At 31.2% G+C, this 18869-nt stretch overlaps 1 protein-coding gene across 3 annotated transcripts in view; it reads right to left on the bottom strand.

Annotated features, from left to right (window-relative positions):
* The window catches only part of LOC143067201 (dynein axonemal heavy chain 2-like), a 90129-nt gene extending 71922 nt beyond the window's left edge, over positions 1-18207 (bottom strand). For 2 of the 3 annotated variants that reach the window (XM_076240296.1, XM_076240297.1), the window contains exons 1-16: positions 18152-18207; positions 16273-16509; positions 14878-14990; positions 14122-14470; positions 13173-13337; positions 12512-12750; positions 11739-11930; positions 11096-11233; positions 9753-9860; positions 8685-8890; positions 8143-8272; positions 7619-7801; positions 7016-7150; positions 6160-6239; positions 4827-4973; positions 3752-4043 (exon numbers count right to left, since the gene is read on the bottom strand). In XM_076240296.1, coding sequence (XP_076096411.1) covers positions 3752-4043; positions 4827-4973; positions 6160-6239; positions 7016-7150; positions 7619-7801; positions 8143-8272; positions 8685-8890; positions 9753-9860; positions 11096-11233; positions 11739-11930; positions 12512-12750; positions 13173-13337; positions 14122-14470; positions 14878-14990; positions 16273-16459 — 2664 coding nt within the window. In that variant the 5' untranslated portion in view covers positions 16460-16509; positions 18152-18207. Of the gene's footprint in view, positions 1-3751; positions 4044-4527; positions 4608-4826; positions 4974-6159; positions 6240-7015; positions 7151-7618; positions 7802-8142; positions 8273-8684; positions 8891-9752; positions 9861-11095; positions 11234-11738; positions 11931-12511; positions 12751-13172; positions 13338-14121; positions 14471-14877; positions 14991-16272; positions 16510-18151 lie in introns of those variants that run through there. The other variant, XM_076240298.1, reaches the window with a different exon arrangement.
* Between the last annotated feature and the right edge of the window lie 662 nt (positions 18208-18869).

Raw genomic sequence — 18869 nt, 5'->3', positions numbered from 1 at the left:
TGTATAGCCAGTCAAGGTCGTTAAAAACTTCCATTTGTCAAGTTGAACAAAGTTCCAATCGTGGAAGGGCTATATAGCCTGTCAAGGTCAATTAAAACTTCTATTTGTTTCAGTCCTACCAGGGCAAGCCAAGCTGTCCACCTTCCTGTAAATAAGCGCAAACTACATGGCTTCTTGTAATAAGGGTGAACTGAAGTATTAATTGCTCTATATCTACTTTCAAACGATGGGCACGATGTTCCTACAACCCCTAGGATTTAAAACAGAATCTTCAAAATTTCATCCGCAAAACAAAATAAAAATGTTAGAAAACACGAACCAATATTAAAACAAAATCAATATATGTTTTAAATTATGTTTTTACAGCTCTTCATCATTTAGTAAGTAATACCTAGTTTATTTGAGGATAAAAATAACAAAGCTATGTGAAAAAAACGGATGTCCAACGTTACATTTATGAAAAACTGTTTTAACTCTTATGTAAAGTGATCCTATTTCTTATTCTCTGATCTTTTTGATTCTTGGCAGGAACAGCGACATGTGTCGGTTCTTTGTGGCGGTAAAGCCGTTATTTTGCCAAATTTAAAAATGTCCAACGACGTATTTCGTTAACTCAACGACTGAAAGTGAATTTTATAAGTAGATATAGCAGAAAATGAATAAAAAGAGTAAGACACTAATAATATCTAACAAAAGTACAAATATTTGCCTCATTGTTCGTGAGTTCAAATATTGCTGATTCAATAAAATCTTCTCTTCACAGTCGTTTTTCTAACGGTAGCCATTTTGTCCAAGTTGATATTTCATTTTCAAAGCAGTTAACGCGTATTTTTTTATAATTGATCAAAACAAAAGTTAGATACACGAAGAGTAAAAAATGCCAAGATTCTTTTCTTATTAACTACATATTTGGGTCTTCAAGGAATAAAATGATTCCACACATTACAAAACGGTAGCCAATTTGTCCAAACGTCTGAAAACGTCTAAAATCCGAAAGACGCTAATTTCCGACGTTACATGTGCTAAAGTTTCAATTAAATGTTCATGATAATTAACAACAAATCGTGTTATGAAATTTGGAAAAAGAGGTTGATGATTGCTGCCAAAAAAAAGAATAGTGCATGTTGCTATAGACTCCGCCCGGGGACATAGGTTCGACACAGGTTAAATTTTGCAATTTTTATTAATCGTTTATAGCTTTTAACGATTTATTTAATAGAATGGGGAAATGGGGAAAAAATCACATGATCTTCGTCCACTTTTTGCAAAGACAAATTGGAGACACCAAAACAGTCCTCTAAATGTAAAATGCGAATTGAAATTTATGTTGCGGAAGTACTCTGAAATAGACAATTTAAAGTCGTCACTTCAGTAAGGTGCAATCACCAATAATAAAAGACTTAATACCAGTTCACGGAATGTTTTAATTCGCGATTTGTCCTGCTATTCATGTTATAACTGTCTTGATGAAAGTAATTCCTGTACTATCGAAGCCGGAACTTTTCGTCAATATAAACTTGTGCTTGAAATGGAGGTAATTGAAAGACGAATCCCAAACAGCGACGAAAACTGTTTCATCGAATTAATAAAAACCCGGGATTATATTAGCCGTTTTCGCGGACGATCCAGGAGTAGATTACTATATTTTAAAATGTATATCAGAAGTTGAACACTATAGATGACTTGGGAAATAATTCTCAAGCCAAGGTTCAAGTAATTGAAGGGGTGTATTTCGACAACTTGTGTGCCATGGAAAATACAATTCTATTCAAATTTAACCAAGAGTAAAAATGTCCGATTTACTTGCAGTGTCAGATATATTTGAATTGGAGTTGAATTAAGATATAGAAATTTTACAATGACAGATGATATGCACCTTGAAAGTTAAACATCCTATGAAAAAAGTTTTGTACATCTAAAAAAAATTTTTTTTATTGAAAACCGTATACATGTACTTCCTCCCATCTTTCCTTCCGACATTACTTGCGACAGTTCTGCATTTTTTGTTGAAATAAGTTAAAGGTTAAACATTATTAAATCGAATCATTTCCACAACTTGAGGTAACTTATGATAAAATGACATCACAAAACGAACAGAACCAGAATCAACCAACATATAAAAAACCGAATAAAACTTGCAAAAATTAATCGAAGTCAAAAACCCTCTTCGACGCCGCATTTTAAGTGTAATGTGGTGTTGTAGGAACACCGTGCCCAACGTTTGAAAGTAGAAATAGAGCAATCAATACTTCAATTCACCCTTATTACAAGAAGCCATGCAGTTTGTGCTTATTGATTGGGATGTGGAAAGCTTAGTTTGCCTTGGTAGGACTGAATGTCAGTCCACATATAGTTCCACATGTTATTCTTCTAATAAATTGAAATTTTTAACGTCTCTGACTGGCTATGTAGCCTTCCACGATACGTCGGTAGTTGAATGAACTTTGATAGGTTCTATAAAATATATAAGTTTCTCACAGAAGGAAACCAAAGAAGGTAACCAAAGATTTTGCGACGATGCAAATATTAAATTTTACAATATAAATAAATATCTTTAACCAATGGATTCAAATAGCAAAAGCTATGCAATTAACAAATATATACTTATTAAGCTTCATGTAAATTATTTAACAATGAAATACATTAAATATGAAATTTGGAGTTTTACCAAGGGAGCTAATAATTAATTAATAACACTGTCTGCCACACAGCATTTCGGGGACTCTCCCTCTGGTATCTTTCGTCCCTCTTTTATAGCTGACTATGCAGGGGCTTTTCTAATTATTGGGGGCATTATGATGACCTATAGCTGTTAATTTCCGAGTCATTTAGTGTCTTGGCAATCATAATACATATTCTTTTATATATATATGGCGATGTCGTTATTACGACATGTTATGTCGAAATTACGACATAGCGATGTCGTTATAACGACATGTTATGTCGAAATAACGACATCGCGATGTCGTAATAACGACATGTTATGTCGAAATTACGACATGCTATGTCGTAATTACGACATAAAATTTTTTTTTTGAATGGCCCTTATCGGCTTCCGTAGAATCCTTTCAGACTTTGATTATTTTTTTTCTTCAAAATTATAAGAGGCCATTAAATTGCACTGCTGAAATAGCTTATAAACAAGAATGTGACCATAGTACACGGATGTCCCACTTGCACTATCATTTTACATGTTCAGTGGACTGGAAATTGGGGTCAATACTTTAATTTGGCATTAAAATTAGAGAGATCATATCATAGGGAACATGTGTACTAAGTTTCCAGTTGATTGGACTTCAACTTCATCAAAAACTACCTTGACCAAAAACTTTAACCTGAGCTTCGCACTATCTTTTTCTTTGTTCAGTGGACTGTGAAATTGGGGTCAATACTTTAATTTGGCTTTAAAATTAGAAAGATCATATCATGGGGAACATTTGTACAAAGTTTTAAGTTGATTTGACTTCAACTTCATTAAAAACTACCTTGACCAAAAACTTTAACCTGAAGCTGGAGGAACGGACGCACAGACCAGAAAACAGAATGCCCCTCTACTATCATAGGTGGGGCATAAAAACTTGTGTACTAAAAAGCAGAAGAAAGCATTTAGGTTATGATTCAATTGTAGTTACATATAAATACTGTAAATTCACAAATCATTGCAAGCATTTATAATTACAAATAAGATATGACCACCTAAAATTCAAGATTAATTACAAAATGTATTGTGATATACATTAGTAAGACAAACCTGTTCATCATCAAATTCTAGATTTTCATAGACTTTCCTGCTGTCAATACTGATGAGTAACTGTTCACTGATCTTTACACAGTATCCTGATATATCCATGTTGGCACCTTTATAATCATCTACCATCAGCTGGATCTTACTGGCATTGATACGACAGTCTGTTATAAAGTAATCACTGATACCCTTAGAGGCCCACGTCAGTTTGGTCAGTCCAGGGTGAATCTTCTTGTCAAGGAATCGGATTCTTTCTCTGAACATTCCTCTCTCTTCCAAAGATAAAGCTGCTATGATTCTGAAATGATATTGTTAACTTTGGAATTACTTTGTTGCTGTTCATCACAGTGTTGTTGTAACTAAAAACTTGACCTTTGTTTTACTAAGATAAATAACAGATATGTTACAGATGTCATATCAAGATTTTGAATTGATGAACATTAAACATATTAAAGTGATGACAGACATTACTTATACATTTAACCTATTACATCTCTAACAACCAGGACCATAAGTTTACTTAGAATTATTGGATCTTCCAGTGTGTTATAGGTAATTCACCTCCTTTAATCTTTGACTTACAATTCATGTACATGTGTTTGATTTACCCTCTTGTTGTAAAATAATTTTTCTGTTATAATCTCTGACAACTAACAATACATGTTCTTTATGACCTCTGAGATCTTCCATTTTTATAGACAATTTACCTATTATAATCTCTGACAATCAACAACACATGTTCCCTTAGACCTCTGAGATCTTCCTTTTAGTAGTCAATTTACCTGTTATAATCTCTGACAACTAACAACACATGTTCCCTTAGACCTCTGAGATCTTCCTTTTAGTAGTCAATTTACCTGTTATAATCTCTGACAACTAACAACACATGTTCCCTTAGACCTCTGAGATCGTCCTTCTAGTAGTCAATTTACCTGTTATAATCTCTGAAACTAACAAAACATGTTCCCTTAGACCTCTGAGATCGTCCTTCTAGTAGTCAATTTACCTGTTATAATCTCTGACAACTAACAACACATGTTCCCTTAGACCTCTGAGATCGTCCTTCTAGTAGACAATTTACCTGTTATAATCTCTGACAACTAACAACACATGTTCCCTTAGACCTCTGAGATCTTCCCTCTTGTTATAGACATCTACTGCATAATGAGGTATCTCAAACATCAGTCTCTCCCAGTAATGGATTTCTTGGAACATCTTCAACAGATTCCTGGTAAAACAGACAAAAGGGATGAAATAGTAAATTCATGTAATATATTTTTTAGTTTCTGTCAATTAAATATCAAAAATCAATAAATTGATTAATGTGACAAATTTATACATAGAAAATCTTCCTATAATAATATATGGACATACAGGGTCGTTAATATCAGAATTAAATTTTCTTAAAAAGTTTCATTTGCAAAGATAACATGTAATAAAATTTTGTATACCAATAAAAATGCTTGTTTTTTTAAATATAACATATAGGACATAGAAGGTAAGTGAAAGTTGATTGTTGTCATGAAGGGTTTTTAAAGACATATGTTTTAGGTAAGGTTGTGGTCTTCCTTAACATTGCTGCATGTACAAAATAACTGAATAATTGTGGTGATATTGGTGTATATATTTCAGAAACCTGTGCTTTTCTTTTATCATTGTTTGTATAACAGAACCAAAATTGAGTTTAAGTGCTGAAAACTGTAAAATAGTTTGTGATTCTTGCCAGGGTTTTCATTTCAATTATAAACTATATAATAATACATCCTAACTAAGCAACACATTTAGTCTGCTTTAAGTCATATTTAATTGTTATATTTATAATTACATATATTCTATGTGTTTGAAGAAAAAAATCACAAAATATTAAACAGTTTTCAGTGAAGATGTGCAGTATTCATGCATTTGGGATCCAGAGTTGAGATTGTTTTTTTTTTTTTTTTGCAATTTCTTTATTGTATTTCATGTGCTTAAAATTCACCACAGATTGCTGGCATAAGATACAGACAAAGAAAAGATAATGTATACATGTGATATATTAAAGTGAACTAGTTGTCCTAAACATGGAAAAATAAGACATTTGCTGTAAGTCAAAAAGTTTTTCATGAAAACTAAATTAACAAATATTTTTCTAAACTTAAATCATCAGGGATAATTTTATATCTATTTCATAAAGAGAATACTTATATCAATGCATATTTGTTAGCTGTGAGTATAGTATTTTTGTATAATTACAGACCTTATAATCATTGAGAGCTTTTACAACTTATTGTATATGGCTTTGCATTGTATTTTTAATGTCTTGCAAATACGCAAAAATAGGTTGAAGAATATTCAAGTTAAAAATTGTCGTATTTCTGACATATAAAAATCTTTTATGATCAAGGATTACATTTTGACATAATTGATATGGTTACCTATTAAAGTTTATGTCCAACATAGGTGGTCTCTCATGACTTCTACACATTAATGGAACTTCCAACTGTTTCATTGGCTCCTTAAAAGGGAAAACAAATATCATATACAAATTACCATGGTTATTATTTCTCTTTAAAAATATTATAATAAACCAACAAGCTGATATAGATTTTTACTACTGATGTCATATTGATATTGAATTGCTTAATATATCCATATTCTGGACAGCATAGTCTAAAAACATGTTTTTGGTGTCATGAATTTTCTGTTTAATTCGCTTTCAAATATACCATGATAGATGTCAACCTGTAAAATAAGAGAAATCTCTCTCCCAGTTTAAGGAGTGATTTGCATTACAATATAATTCCCCTTTCTTAGTAATATTATATGATAATTGGTTAAAAACATTATTTGGGAAATAATTCTTTCATGCAATGCTCTATATGAGCTAATTAATAGATGGGTAAGCTTTTTATTTGTCAATATCTTTATATTGAGAATTAGCAAGGTGTGAAATGTTGACAAATAAAATATTTACCCATGTTCAAATTAGCTTAGAGCATGGCATGATAGAATTATTTCAATTCTAATAGGAAAATTTAGAACTCTTTTATGTCAAAGCAGACCTATAACACATGTCCAAAAGGCATCCATTTTGATTTGATGAAGCCAAAACGATATAGAAAATCAACAGTTTCACAATTAACAAATGAAGATACAGGTAAAACTTATTTTTAGAAATTTATGAGCAACACCAAATTATATGTTATTTTGATTTCCTACTTTGTTCAATGGGAATTGGAACATGATTGATTACAAAGCAAAAGAAGGTCATATTATCATTGAATAACTTACTTTATCAACTGTGAGTGTCCATTCATGGAATGTTTTTCTGATGTATTCATCCAAGGCCTGACACAGCTGTTGGTATTGGTTCCTGACTTCCTGTCCTATACCAATAGATGGCAAAAAGTGGGCTCTATCTAATGCCTGTAGAAATAATAATTAAATATCACTATAAATTTCTATAGAATAATAGTCTCTTCTATTACACAGATGGATGGTAATGACACAAAAATCTTATACTTCTACCAAAGCACTACTGGGTGGACATAATCAGAATACTTCATAAATAATGAACAAGATTTGTCCTTTTATGCAGATTAATGTGCATAAATTTGTAACAAATACAAAATATTAGTTGTCATTATAAAACTTATCTTGAATATGAATGGTTATTTTTAGGCACATTGTGTTTATGGTGAAATGCAATATAATTTTCTCCAATACTATTAAACACAAAATTTAAGTTGCTATTGTCTTCTCAAGTCTTATTAATTGTTTGTCCCAAAAATCAAGTCCAAAATATTTGGAACGGTTGAGGTTTAATGCCATGCTTCCTTTATCCTTGTTTTAGATTTCTACACAACAGTCCAGAACATCAGTTTGGAGACTTACCATCATGCCTCTTTCAATCCTCCTTTTTAATTGTCTGGCCCATAAGCCCTGTCCAGAATATTTAGGATGATTAGGTGATTGTGGTTGTGTTTTGTGTGTCAATTCTTTCTTCACAGCATTCAGTTCTTCATTAAACATGGTGAAGACATCCACTGTTTTCTTGTCAATTGTTCTTCTGATTGCCTGCACAGAATTAAAGTTAACTATTATTATGTTGCTATAGCTAGGTTACAAATGATGTACTTTCAGTTAAGTTCCCTTAGCAACCATTTAGGATGGATAAAAGGTTGATTTTCTTCTTTGCTAAACAAAATTGAAACATACCCCAAGTTGAATTTGGCTGATGAATAGGAAATTGTGCACTTAAACCTCCAAGAAAGAGGACCATAACTCATTATAACCATCAAAAAGTATGAATTTGTATTGATAATCTAAGGGGTACACTTTTGTCACACTTTTCTTTTTGACAAATGAATCTGTATTGTCCCTTATTTTGTTGTTGTGAACATGTTTAACAGATTTACCTCTCTTGAAGCCAGATGCATGAAGATATCCAACAGCTCTACTCCACCATCTACAGTTGTCACGGTATCAAATGCTGATGTTATTATATTCTGCATCATCACTTCTAGATCTTTTATACCACCTCGAAATCTGCAATAAATTATCTCAAGTTAAAAACAATAACCATCTCCTTTTGTTCAGATAGACAGTAAGATTAAAAACCACAGTTAATGCAATTGTAGATTTGATCATTTTTAATAAACAAAATTTAAATAAAATAAGTAACCATGACATGAGTAGTTTGAAGTAATAGAACTCCAGAAAACATTTAGCAATCAACATCTCCTTTTATTCAGATATTCTTTTTTTAAAATTCAAAAGATTTCCAACTGGTCAATTAATATTCATCATGCCAAGATGCATGCATGAAATATTTTTTTACAACAACATGTTCAATGGTCCCATAATCAACTTATTGTATTTGTAATTCCAAGATGTGGCCTTTAAATCTAAGATAATGATTTTTATGAATAACATAAGTTTGGACCCATTATTAAATTACCTGTTGTAGTCATCATGCCAAGATGTAGCCTTGACATCTAAGATGGTCTTTTTCACAGCCCTCAACTGACTTAAATTCTTTTCAAATACAGCTTCAATTTCCAGTAAGCTTCTGGCAATCTCTGGACCTTTTTGTCCAGCAAAGTGTGGCATTTCTGTCTTAGATCCATCCTGTCTTCTGGCAAAGTGGATCTGAGCATCACAGATCTAAATAGAGATATATATGATGGGTTATAATTGTATCAAAGTGAATCTTAGCATCACATATCTAAATACAGATTTATATGATGGGTTATAATTGTATCAAAGTGGATCTTAGCATCACATATCTAAATAGAGATATATATGATGCGTTATAATTGTATCAAAGTGATTCTTAGCATCACAGATCTAAATACAGATATATATGATGGGTTATAATTGTATCAAAGTGATTATTAGCATCACATATCTAAATACAGATATATATGATGGGTTATAATTGTATCAAAGTGGATTTGAGCAACACAGATCTAAATAGAGATATATATGATGTGTTATAATTGTATCAAAGTGAATCTGAACATTATAGAGCTAAATACAGATATGTATATTGTGTTATAATTGTGTCTTAAGGTGGTACCTAACACTACAGGGAGATAACTCTGTAAAGTCAGCTTAACGTTTTAATTACGTTGTGTTGTAAAAGGAATATTAAGCTTCTCAATGATCAAAATTGGTGTTTGTCAAATTGCTATATAACCAGTGTAATTTTTCTGACAAAACAGTTGGTTCAAAATTTTTAAATTTTTGTTAAAGTGTCAAAGTGAATACTTTGTCAAAATTTTATGAAAATTGAACGAGCCAAATTAATTTTAGTGGAAGTGTTGGGTACCACCTTAAATCTTTATTTTATATTTCTAATCTGTCTAAATGGCTTGATGAAAACAGTATTTTCCATTAAATATGTATTTATATTTTTTTCTTTTGACACATGCCAGTTTTAAAACATGTAGCAAGATGCAGCCTTATGATACAAGTACTGAAATTTGACATTATGTTTTGTCCATTTCATATGTTTTCTTCATACCTCAATCAAATCTTTACATCTCTGTACAAAGGCATCTATCTGTGCAAAAATACTGCTCTTGTCCAATACCCATCCATCCGGAGAAAACTTATGATGAAGTTTGGCAGTCTGTAAATGGACAAAACAAAAGTTAAACTCTGTATCATAGGGGTATATAAATAGCATGCAGAAATAATTTTTTTCAAATAAATATATTTGGAATACTTATTCACCTTTTTCTAACTAATAACTGAATTTTGTGATTGGTTGAAACAGAAAATTTTATTGAATTGGTTAATACTTTTGTTTTTTATCATTCCAACAATATTCAATGATATCAACTGATTAAAAGTTACACATGAGCTAGGATAATCATTATCCGTGCCAGAAGCTACTAAAAACTGGAACCCACGCTTTTGATAGATATTGGAAACACTGAGCAAAAATAAAACGATGACAAATGACAAATTTGTTCTCTCTTTAAATACTGTAATGTCAGATTTATATGATAATATGAATAAGTTTTTTATACTTGAAAATATTGCATTCTGCAAAATAAGAACAAAATCTGTATTAAACCATTTTTATATTAATAGCAATTCCCTACAGTATCCCCATTGTTATAAAGTATAATTAGTGATTTCTCACTTATGTCACCATTTGTATCATCATCAATGTTATCAAATATCATTCCCCCATGCTTTTCATGTTAAAGATTAAACAGTCACACAATAGATATATAGTATTAGAAATATTTCAGCAATACCATATGGTATACGGAAGTATTTTAAATTAATTTACAACTAAGTTCTCCTTAACAATATATCTGTATTCTCAATAAACCATATACATTGGTATAGAGATCAAGTTCTCCTTTAAACATGCAGTGCAATCTTACTTTTTATCCTGACCCAGCATGTATACTTACTGCATAATTATGTAGTGCTGCAGTCTATCACAAAGAAATAGTCAGTTATATCTAGTATTAATTTGTTCATCTAACCAGGACAGTTCTATCAATTAATCTATTTGTAATGTAAAATCTATTTCTACATGTTAAGTTTCTCAATACTATAAAAAAAAAATCTATCAATATATCACAACTCTATTGTGGTGGTCCCATATATCTTCATATATTTCAGGTTGTGTCTTTGCAAAATTTGTACAATTTCTATTTATAATGCCATTCTAAACTTTGTAGGGTCCAAGAGTATGTGATATATCAGCAGTTAGTTCACTAATGCAAATTGATACCTTAATCAAAATAAATCTTATTTCTATAGTTATAAGTAGAGGAATATCTATCTACATAAGGGAGGTAATTTCAACTAGATCAAAGGGAGATAATCTGTCTTGATTCCTACTTTATCATAGATCTCCTTCCAGTGTTCACAGCATTCAATACAATCACGAAGTGACTGCAGACCTGTCTGCACATGACCATCAAATATCCTGTCTAAGTTTATTTCACGGCAACATCGCCTGATTATCTCATTGCTCATCTAAAATTAAATCAATTCAATGTTAAATATGTTAATCTAAAATCATATAATTATCTCTGTACTAATATGGAATGAATAACAATGAATTTATCTCATTACTAATATGAAATTAAAAAACATATTCTTCTATCACTTTTCTAATATCATAAAATAGTCAGGACATTCCAAGTTTACACTTATGAAATGCAATACATACTGAAATAATAATCCTCCAAAAACAATGATTGATGTGAAACCACTTTAACAAAACAGATTAACTAACAAGAATTATCTAAAATTTAACTTTAATAGAAACAAAAACACTTTATTTTGTGTAAGGTGTCAATTGATATGATTTATGCTGTAGGAAATATTTCTTTCCTCCTTTATGAAAAAAAAGAATAAATTATTAAATATGTGCCCATTAAATAGACTTGTGATAAGGCTAAAGGGTCCATTAAAAAAAGTTCATATAACTTGATAAACTACATTACTTATAAGTAAATAACATAGTTATTCTTCTTACTTTTTTTAGAATACCAGTCAACCTTTCTCTACTTTTATAAAACTCTGAGTTAACCCAGATCATTCTGATCATATTGAGTATTTTTGGTAACATGGCAGGAATGTCTTTAGGTTTGGCCTCAGACAATTCATAACAAGGATCTTTCAACACCAACAAAAACTTCAAATTACTCTCTGCTTGTCGTGATCCTTCCTGTTAATAGTAAACATTTAGTTGGGTTAATTTGTTTCATGTATTAGAACATTTCTTTTTTCTGGAAAATATTAAAAGATTCAAGACAGTCACCTTTTTCCTTCTTAAATAACCAAGGAACCTTATTCCCATGCTATAATCATATACTGCATGTTGATGTGCATTTTGAAAAAAAAATACAAGTGCGAAACATCAAACTGTTTAATTTTTACAATTCACCTGTTTCAGTGTAACCTACACCAAGCTCAAACTGTACTCATTTGATCTTTACCAGAAAATTACCTTAATTCACTTCATCTACAAAAAGGGGGAATATACAAAAATTTTAATAAAATATTTTTGCCAATTTCAACTGCAACATAAATGCATTATATATTAATTCTTATAACCAGTACTTCACTTCTTGTTTACAATAACATTTACTTACACCCCATTTCCATGAATTTGTTACCTAGTAAACATGGTAAAGACAGACATCAAGCTGATATAAATTTGAAAACACAAAAATTAAAATGAAACCTTTTTTGTCCATATCTAGCTCAATATGAAAGCCATTTTAAGCTATGAGACATTACTCTTACCTTAATTTCTCCAGATAATTTAAGGAATGGTGCCACATATGATGATTTAGCACAGGTTAATATTTCTGTGATCTTTTTAACCCCTGCTTTATCTAACTGTGTACTGATACCAGTCAAATCTGAACATCTGTTCTTCCAAAACTGTATCTCATCTAGAGGACCAGAATTCTCAGCCATTTCAAATGCATCCTGGGTAGTTAATACTTCTTTGATTTGTCTGGCCCAGTGAATCATTGCAGCTAAAATAAAATATTGTTAAGTTTAATGCTTTGTCTATGGTACACAGATTTACAAGTTTCTTGACAATGATGACACAAAGGAAACTTAACCAAGACTAACAACCTGAGAGAAGTCCCTTCTATATCTTAGCAAATTATAAAGTAGTAAATGGAAAATCATTAAATGGTTTCTTTCAAATCAAAAATGCTTTTGAACATTTAATGACACTTTTCTCCTTAGAATATGACATTAAGACTTATAATTCCACTATTTTTTATGTGCTGTTTTATCACAGATGCATCATGTTTCCATTTGAGTAGAGAATGAAACGGTTGCACTATTAATTTGTTTTTCACTTCACTGTCCAGACACACCAATCTTTAAATCACATATAAGTTAAATGCTGCAGTTGACAGAGAGTCAGAGATGTAATAGCACTTACTTTCTAGTCTTTGTACCAGATCTTTGTTTTTGGCAGCATCCTCTGATCTAAGTCTAAGTCCCTCAGATGGAATATACAGAACTGTTTTACCCTCCAACTTCCATCGTGTGTCAGTCAAGTTGGCCAAAAATTTGTGTAGCTGTGCTGAGAAATCATTTTTTATACCTGAACAACAGTTAAGGATGTGATATATATTTATCTGAAACTATTTATGAAAGTGCTAATTTTGTGCAAAGTGTAGGAATGCAAAAATAAAAACAAAGCCTCATTAGTATTTAGGATCATAATTATTCCCAGGGTACCAAATTTTGTGGGAAGAGGTGAACCTCAAATATTACTGTTCAACAGAATACAAATTTCATATGCATGAAGGCTGGAATAAGAAAATTGTTAAAATCACAAAAGCTTGTATATATAAATACAATTTCTTACCAATGAAAGTGGTGACTACAAAACTAAATAACACATTAGGATTAACAAACAATGTATGTCAATATAGCTAGAATATTAAAAGAAAACTAGATTCAGCAAAATAAAACCTAACAAATAAAATGATACCCTTCCTGAAACTCCAAAAATATTTTGGATCAAAAAGCAAAATAAGAGGCATTTATGTAGTATATGGATATGACAAAACCCATGGTCATGACAGTCAATTCCAAAAATCATTAGGTTTAAGAAATAACATACTTTGTTGCAGGGTGTAAAATTTAAAATAAGGGTCTTTATTGTAAGTATCTTATGAATTTATTGCTTTCTATAGAGGGATATAAGATTGGTTTTATCCTGGCCAAAATGAGTAAGCATCAGTTGTTATTTTTTTAGAACATTTTTAACTTGATGCTTAATGAATATTTATACATATAAGCTGTGGCTTTTAAAATTGGTTGATATTTTATAAAAATGTACATAAAGTATCACCATACAGGAATATTGAAACAAAGGATACTGTCTGGCCATGTTGTATTTTCAAAGAAAGCTGGAGCATAGATTCCCATCATAAGTCTCAGTAGACTTTCAATATGTTGTCCTTTAACAGTTCCGTACTGAAAGATGTGATGAAAGTTTTCTGTTGTCACCTCCTTTACTCCATCACCTTTTATGAAGTAAGTCATCTGGTCAACATAGTATGCAGGCAATGAATATTCAATAATGAATCCTTTATACTGGTCAATAAAAGCTACCATAAATCTAAGTCCTGGTTCTTCAATAAAATTGTTTATAGCATCTTCATGGAGTTCTTTCCACATATTTTCTGATAGGCCTGTCACATTTATTCTCATTTTAATCAGGGAAAGCTGAAAGGCAGGTTAAATAAAGTGTCAAATTTTTAATCAACAGATAACAAAACAAAGCCATGTTAATTCATGTTGTTCATAATGACTAAAAGCCTGCTAGTTAGGTATTTTAACTTTTAAAACAGATATGAAGTATCTTCTGGCTTTTACAAATGCTGAAAATATTTTGATAAAAAAATTAACTATTTTATTGGACTAAATCCTATAGGCACTGCCAAAATGTATATTGTACATGCCAGAAAACTGTACAGTGTGAATAAATCAGGTATTCAATGATTGAAATTACGAAAGTAGGCAAATTACTTAAAAATATGCCATACATTTTGTATTCTTTATCAATAACAGACAAGCAGACTTCAGAAGTTTCAATAAAGATTAGGATTTTTATGAAGCAGAGGTAGAATTACCACAGATGGTCCCATATCTTTAGGCGGTTCTGGTTCTGTCTGTTCTACAAGTTCTCCTGTTCCATTAACTGCTACAGATAAATCTCCTTCTCCTGGCTGTAATGTACCATTGGCTGTAACAAAATCAACAGAAAGTAATAACCAATTAATTGAAGAAATTGGAGAGTTTTATTCAGTTAGTACAAATCAACTAAATAAAGCAGTGAACGGTTTGCCTAATTTATTTTTCTGATGAAAATGTATGAGAAACCCTTGCATTATCAACAAGAAAAAGTGTCATCTATATTTAACAATTTACTTATTTCCCTTAGCAGAGGACAGGATCATTAACCTGCATAAATTGTTTTATTTCTTTCTTTCTATACTATATTCTATACACAGATATCTACCATCTTTAATACTGAATCCATTATTTAACTTTCTAGAAGGAAATTGTTTAGGCAATGTAAAATATTCTTTCTTCAAAAGCATAGACATATTTAGCTGACATGTGTAATTTGAAATTTCATAAAACAGTACATCTCATTCATTTTAATTAAATGAATTGGATATACCGTTTTAAGAAATATTTCTGTGGGTAACAGAAATCATAACTAAGAAATGATTTTTTTTTAAACTTATAGCCAAACCGATTACAGCTGCGTTTTTTTTGTCCCCTGTAGATTAGTATGAAATGAATAATATACATTTTGTTTTAAAACAAATGTCACTTTTTTTTACAGTGCTGTAGATTATTGAAAAAATTCAAACATTTAAACGATTTAAAAGCATCATATACTACACAAGTGACTCCTAAATCTTGTTGCTTAATATTGTCTCTGGTTAAATGTGAAAATAAAGGGACTTTTTCCAGCCATTTGTTGTCAATCTTTCAAATGTTTAAATGTTATAAATACAGATTTATAACATGATGTAATTTAAATTCTAAAGAAATACCCTATACAGTACAATATGATTTAAATCTTAAATACAATTCTTAATCTTGGCAGAATACCAAAGATATACTGATATTAAACTTTTTTCAATAATCAATAATGAATGCAATGCATGCATGTACAAAAAAAAATGTATATATATGTAGCCCTGAACTTACTTAACTTCACTAAATGTAGACTTTATTACAGTTCTGTGGAAATTTATAGGTATATTAATAAATAATCCATACTACAAGTAGAAGACATGTATCATAAATTTATTTTAATTTATGAATTACTCTGTAATCCTGCTCTTCCAAATCATTACCGCTGACAATACAGAATAAACAAACTTACATGTCCCTACCACTTTGTAACAGATTTTGATCCTATTAACTACATACATGCATTCCCCTCTTCCCCCCCCCCCCCAACTACTTTAAAAATGTATGTAACAAATCTTGTTCTTTTAACTTCTTACATGCCCCTCCTGCTGTGTCATCATGCTCTGCCAATCCATTTGCTGCTGTAACTGCAGACTCTAATGATGGCAGGGGTGTGTTACTTTTAGATCCTTTTGGAGTTCCTGCTTTTGATCCTTTTGGTGTGCTAGCTTTAGAACCCCTCTTTGTGTTAGGGGTTCCTGTTCTAGAACCTTTTTCTGACATCTCAACTCAAGTTAGGTATCTTTTTCTATTATAACATCTATGTAACTTAACTGCAATACATGAAATATTAATTGGATAAAACTTATTTGAATAAAAAATACTTGCCATGAAATTTAAAATAAATGGAATGGAAATTGATATCCTGTTCAGTTTATTTTTTTTGTGAAAGAAACATTACATTATAAATATACCTGTAACAATGAAGTTTAAAACTAGTGTTGTCAAATCGTACAATTTTGCCTAAGCAGTTACTCGGATAATCGTTATAGCTGTATACTAATTATGTTTCCTTAATATCTTGCCCTGAGCTGATGGATAAGTTTTCTAACTTCTAACTAATTGTATGTTTTTTTTAATCAACAATACATTTTGGTTGTAGCTATCAATATACTGGATAATTGATCTGTCAAATTAATTACCACGATGAAAGTTTTTAAATAGAACAAAATCATTAATAATTTCAATAATATTACATTGACATCAAATCTACTTAGTTTGAAAACAAAGTCGGGGTTACAAATTAGCGTTTTTGGTATTTGATTCTTCTGACAGTTCACCGTTTAACCGTTGACAACACTATTAAACAAAACAGTGTATCACATGTTTATCATTGAATGCAGCTGGTATATTTTTGTATCGAAAGTAGGGGAGACAAAGAAAAAGTACGTCTGACTTTACCTTTTTTTAAGAAACACTAGTGAAACTACATAATCATGTTTTTAACACGCTTATTATGGTTTTTGTCTTTCTGTCAATTACGTTATCTTCATGAAACAAGTTGCGACAACTGCAAAGCCTAACCCAGTCCTTGGAAAATAATCAAACATGATTTGCATTTCAAAATAATTTACTGTACCCCTTGTGATTGGTATCCGGTCGTTCCGGCCCCAAACCGATCCGGCCCCAAGTCGATTCGGCCCAAGTCGATCCGTCCCACGTCGATCCGGCCCCAAGTCGATCCGGCCCCATAATAAAATATGAATAAACTGTATTGATTTTGGAGGAATTTGTGACACATTTCAACAGTATAAATGGAATTTTTAAAAAGTGTCCGATGATGAGTGACAAAAGGTTAGTGAAGTATTGAAGTACCAGTTAAAGAACTATTTTAAATCGATACGAAAATGAGAGTTAATGTGTCGTTGGTTGTATAGCACTTTCAACATAAATATTTATTAATTACATCATTTATATATCTTTATTTCTGTTCCCTATAAATATATTTTTTATTGGGGCCGGATCGACGTGGGACGGATCGACTTGGGCCGGATCGACGTGGGGCCGGATCGACCCGAAAGCCTTGTGATTGTATTTGTAACTTGGGACCCCTGCCCCTGGCACAGTATAAGCCAACACTTTACCAAGTGAGTTCTACACTGTTACAGTTATGCAGGGTGGTGAAAAATAAAACCAGGCAAGGAGAAACTACAGAAAGAATAAAGTTTAGGTCGGTATCTTATGGTACAGTACTGCTAGTGCTATGTCTATGATCAACAAGTTCTGACTCCATGACTCTGGTAGTCGTTCTACTTTGTCTTTTAATATTGACTTTAATCTTGGTTTGTGTGCATTTTGTAAAATTATATGCATTGATTTAGTATATTTGTCGGTATCACCTTAATCTTCAATGGAAATTGTGCATTAATAATACAAAACTTTGTGTTAAAATGCCGAAAAAAGTTTGAAGTTTACCTTAACAACCATCCAGCTTTAGATTTATTTAGATCACGTCTGTTCTCGTAAATTACCGAGAAATTTACTGTATTTTCATTGGCTAACGAAAAGAGGCACCTGTGGGGATTGTAACAAACTAAGTTATTTAGAGATTGTTCACTTTAAGAACCCTTTTAACACCAACCATAAACCCAACTACATCGTTTTACAACACACAACAACGGACTAAAATCCTTAAAAATTACACAGTTTTATAAATAGTAACGAATGTAAAGGTATTAATAAAGGTTTTCTTTCATTACTTTATACAATCATTCCAGTGTCGAATCTAGGGGGATGGGGGATGGGGGATGTCTCAGGATTAGAACCCACCCTTTTCTGATAATTATTGCTTTTATTCTTATTTTTCTGAAATATATTTTTGATTTTTAGAGTTTCTCTTTATTCTGTTATGGTTTCTGTCAAAATTGGGGGAAAACCATATTTTAAGGGAAATAACTCATATTAGGGTTCTATAGAAGATTTCTATTATGTTGACTTATTTGTAGATCTTATTTTGCTTAAACTGTTTGCTCTTACATAATCTCTCTATTATACTTTCTGCAAAAAACACAAAAAAAAGGAAAAACATTTCTTTTCTGCTTATTTTCAGTTTCAAATATTTCTCTGTCTATTATAGTATTTTTGATAACCAAAAACTTAAAAAATTGAGAGAAATATTACATTTCAGGGGCAT

Source organism: Mytilus galloprovincialis, chromosome 3 (assembly GCF_965363235.1).
Source record: "Mytilus galloprovincialis chromosome 3, xbMytGall1.hap1.1, whole genome shotgun sequence".
Lineage (NCBI taxonomy): Eukaryota > Metazoa > Mollusca > Bivalvia > Mytilida > Mytilidae > Mytilus > Mytilus galloprovincialis.
Note: the sequence above shows the minus strand (reverse complement) of the source record. Positions and strands in the feature narration are given on the sequence as shown.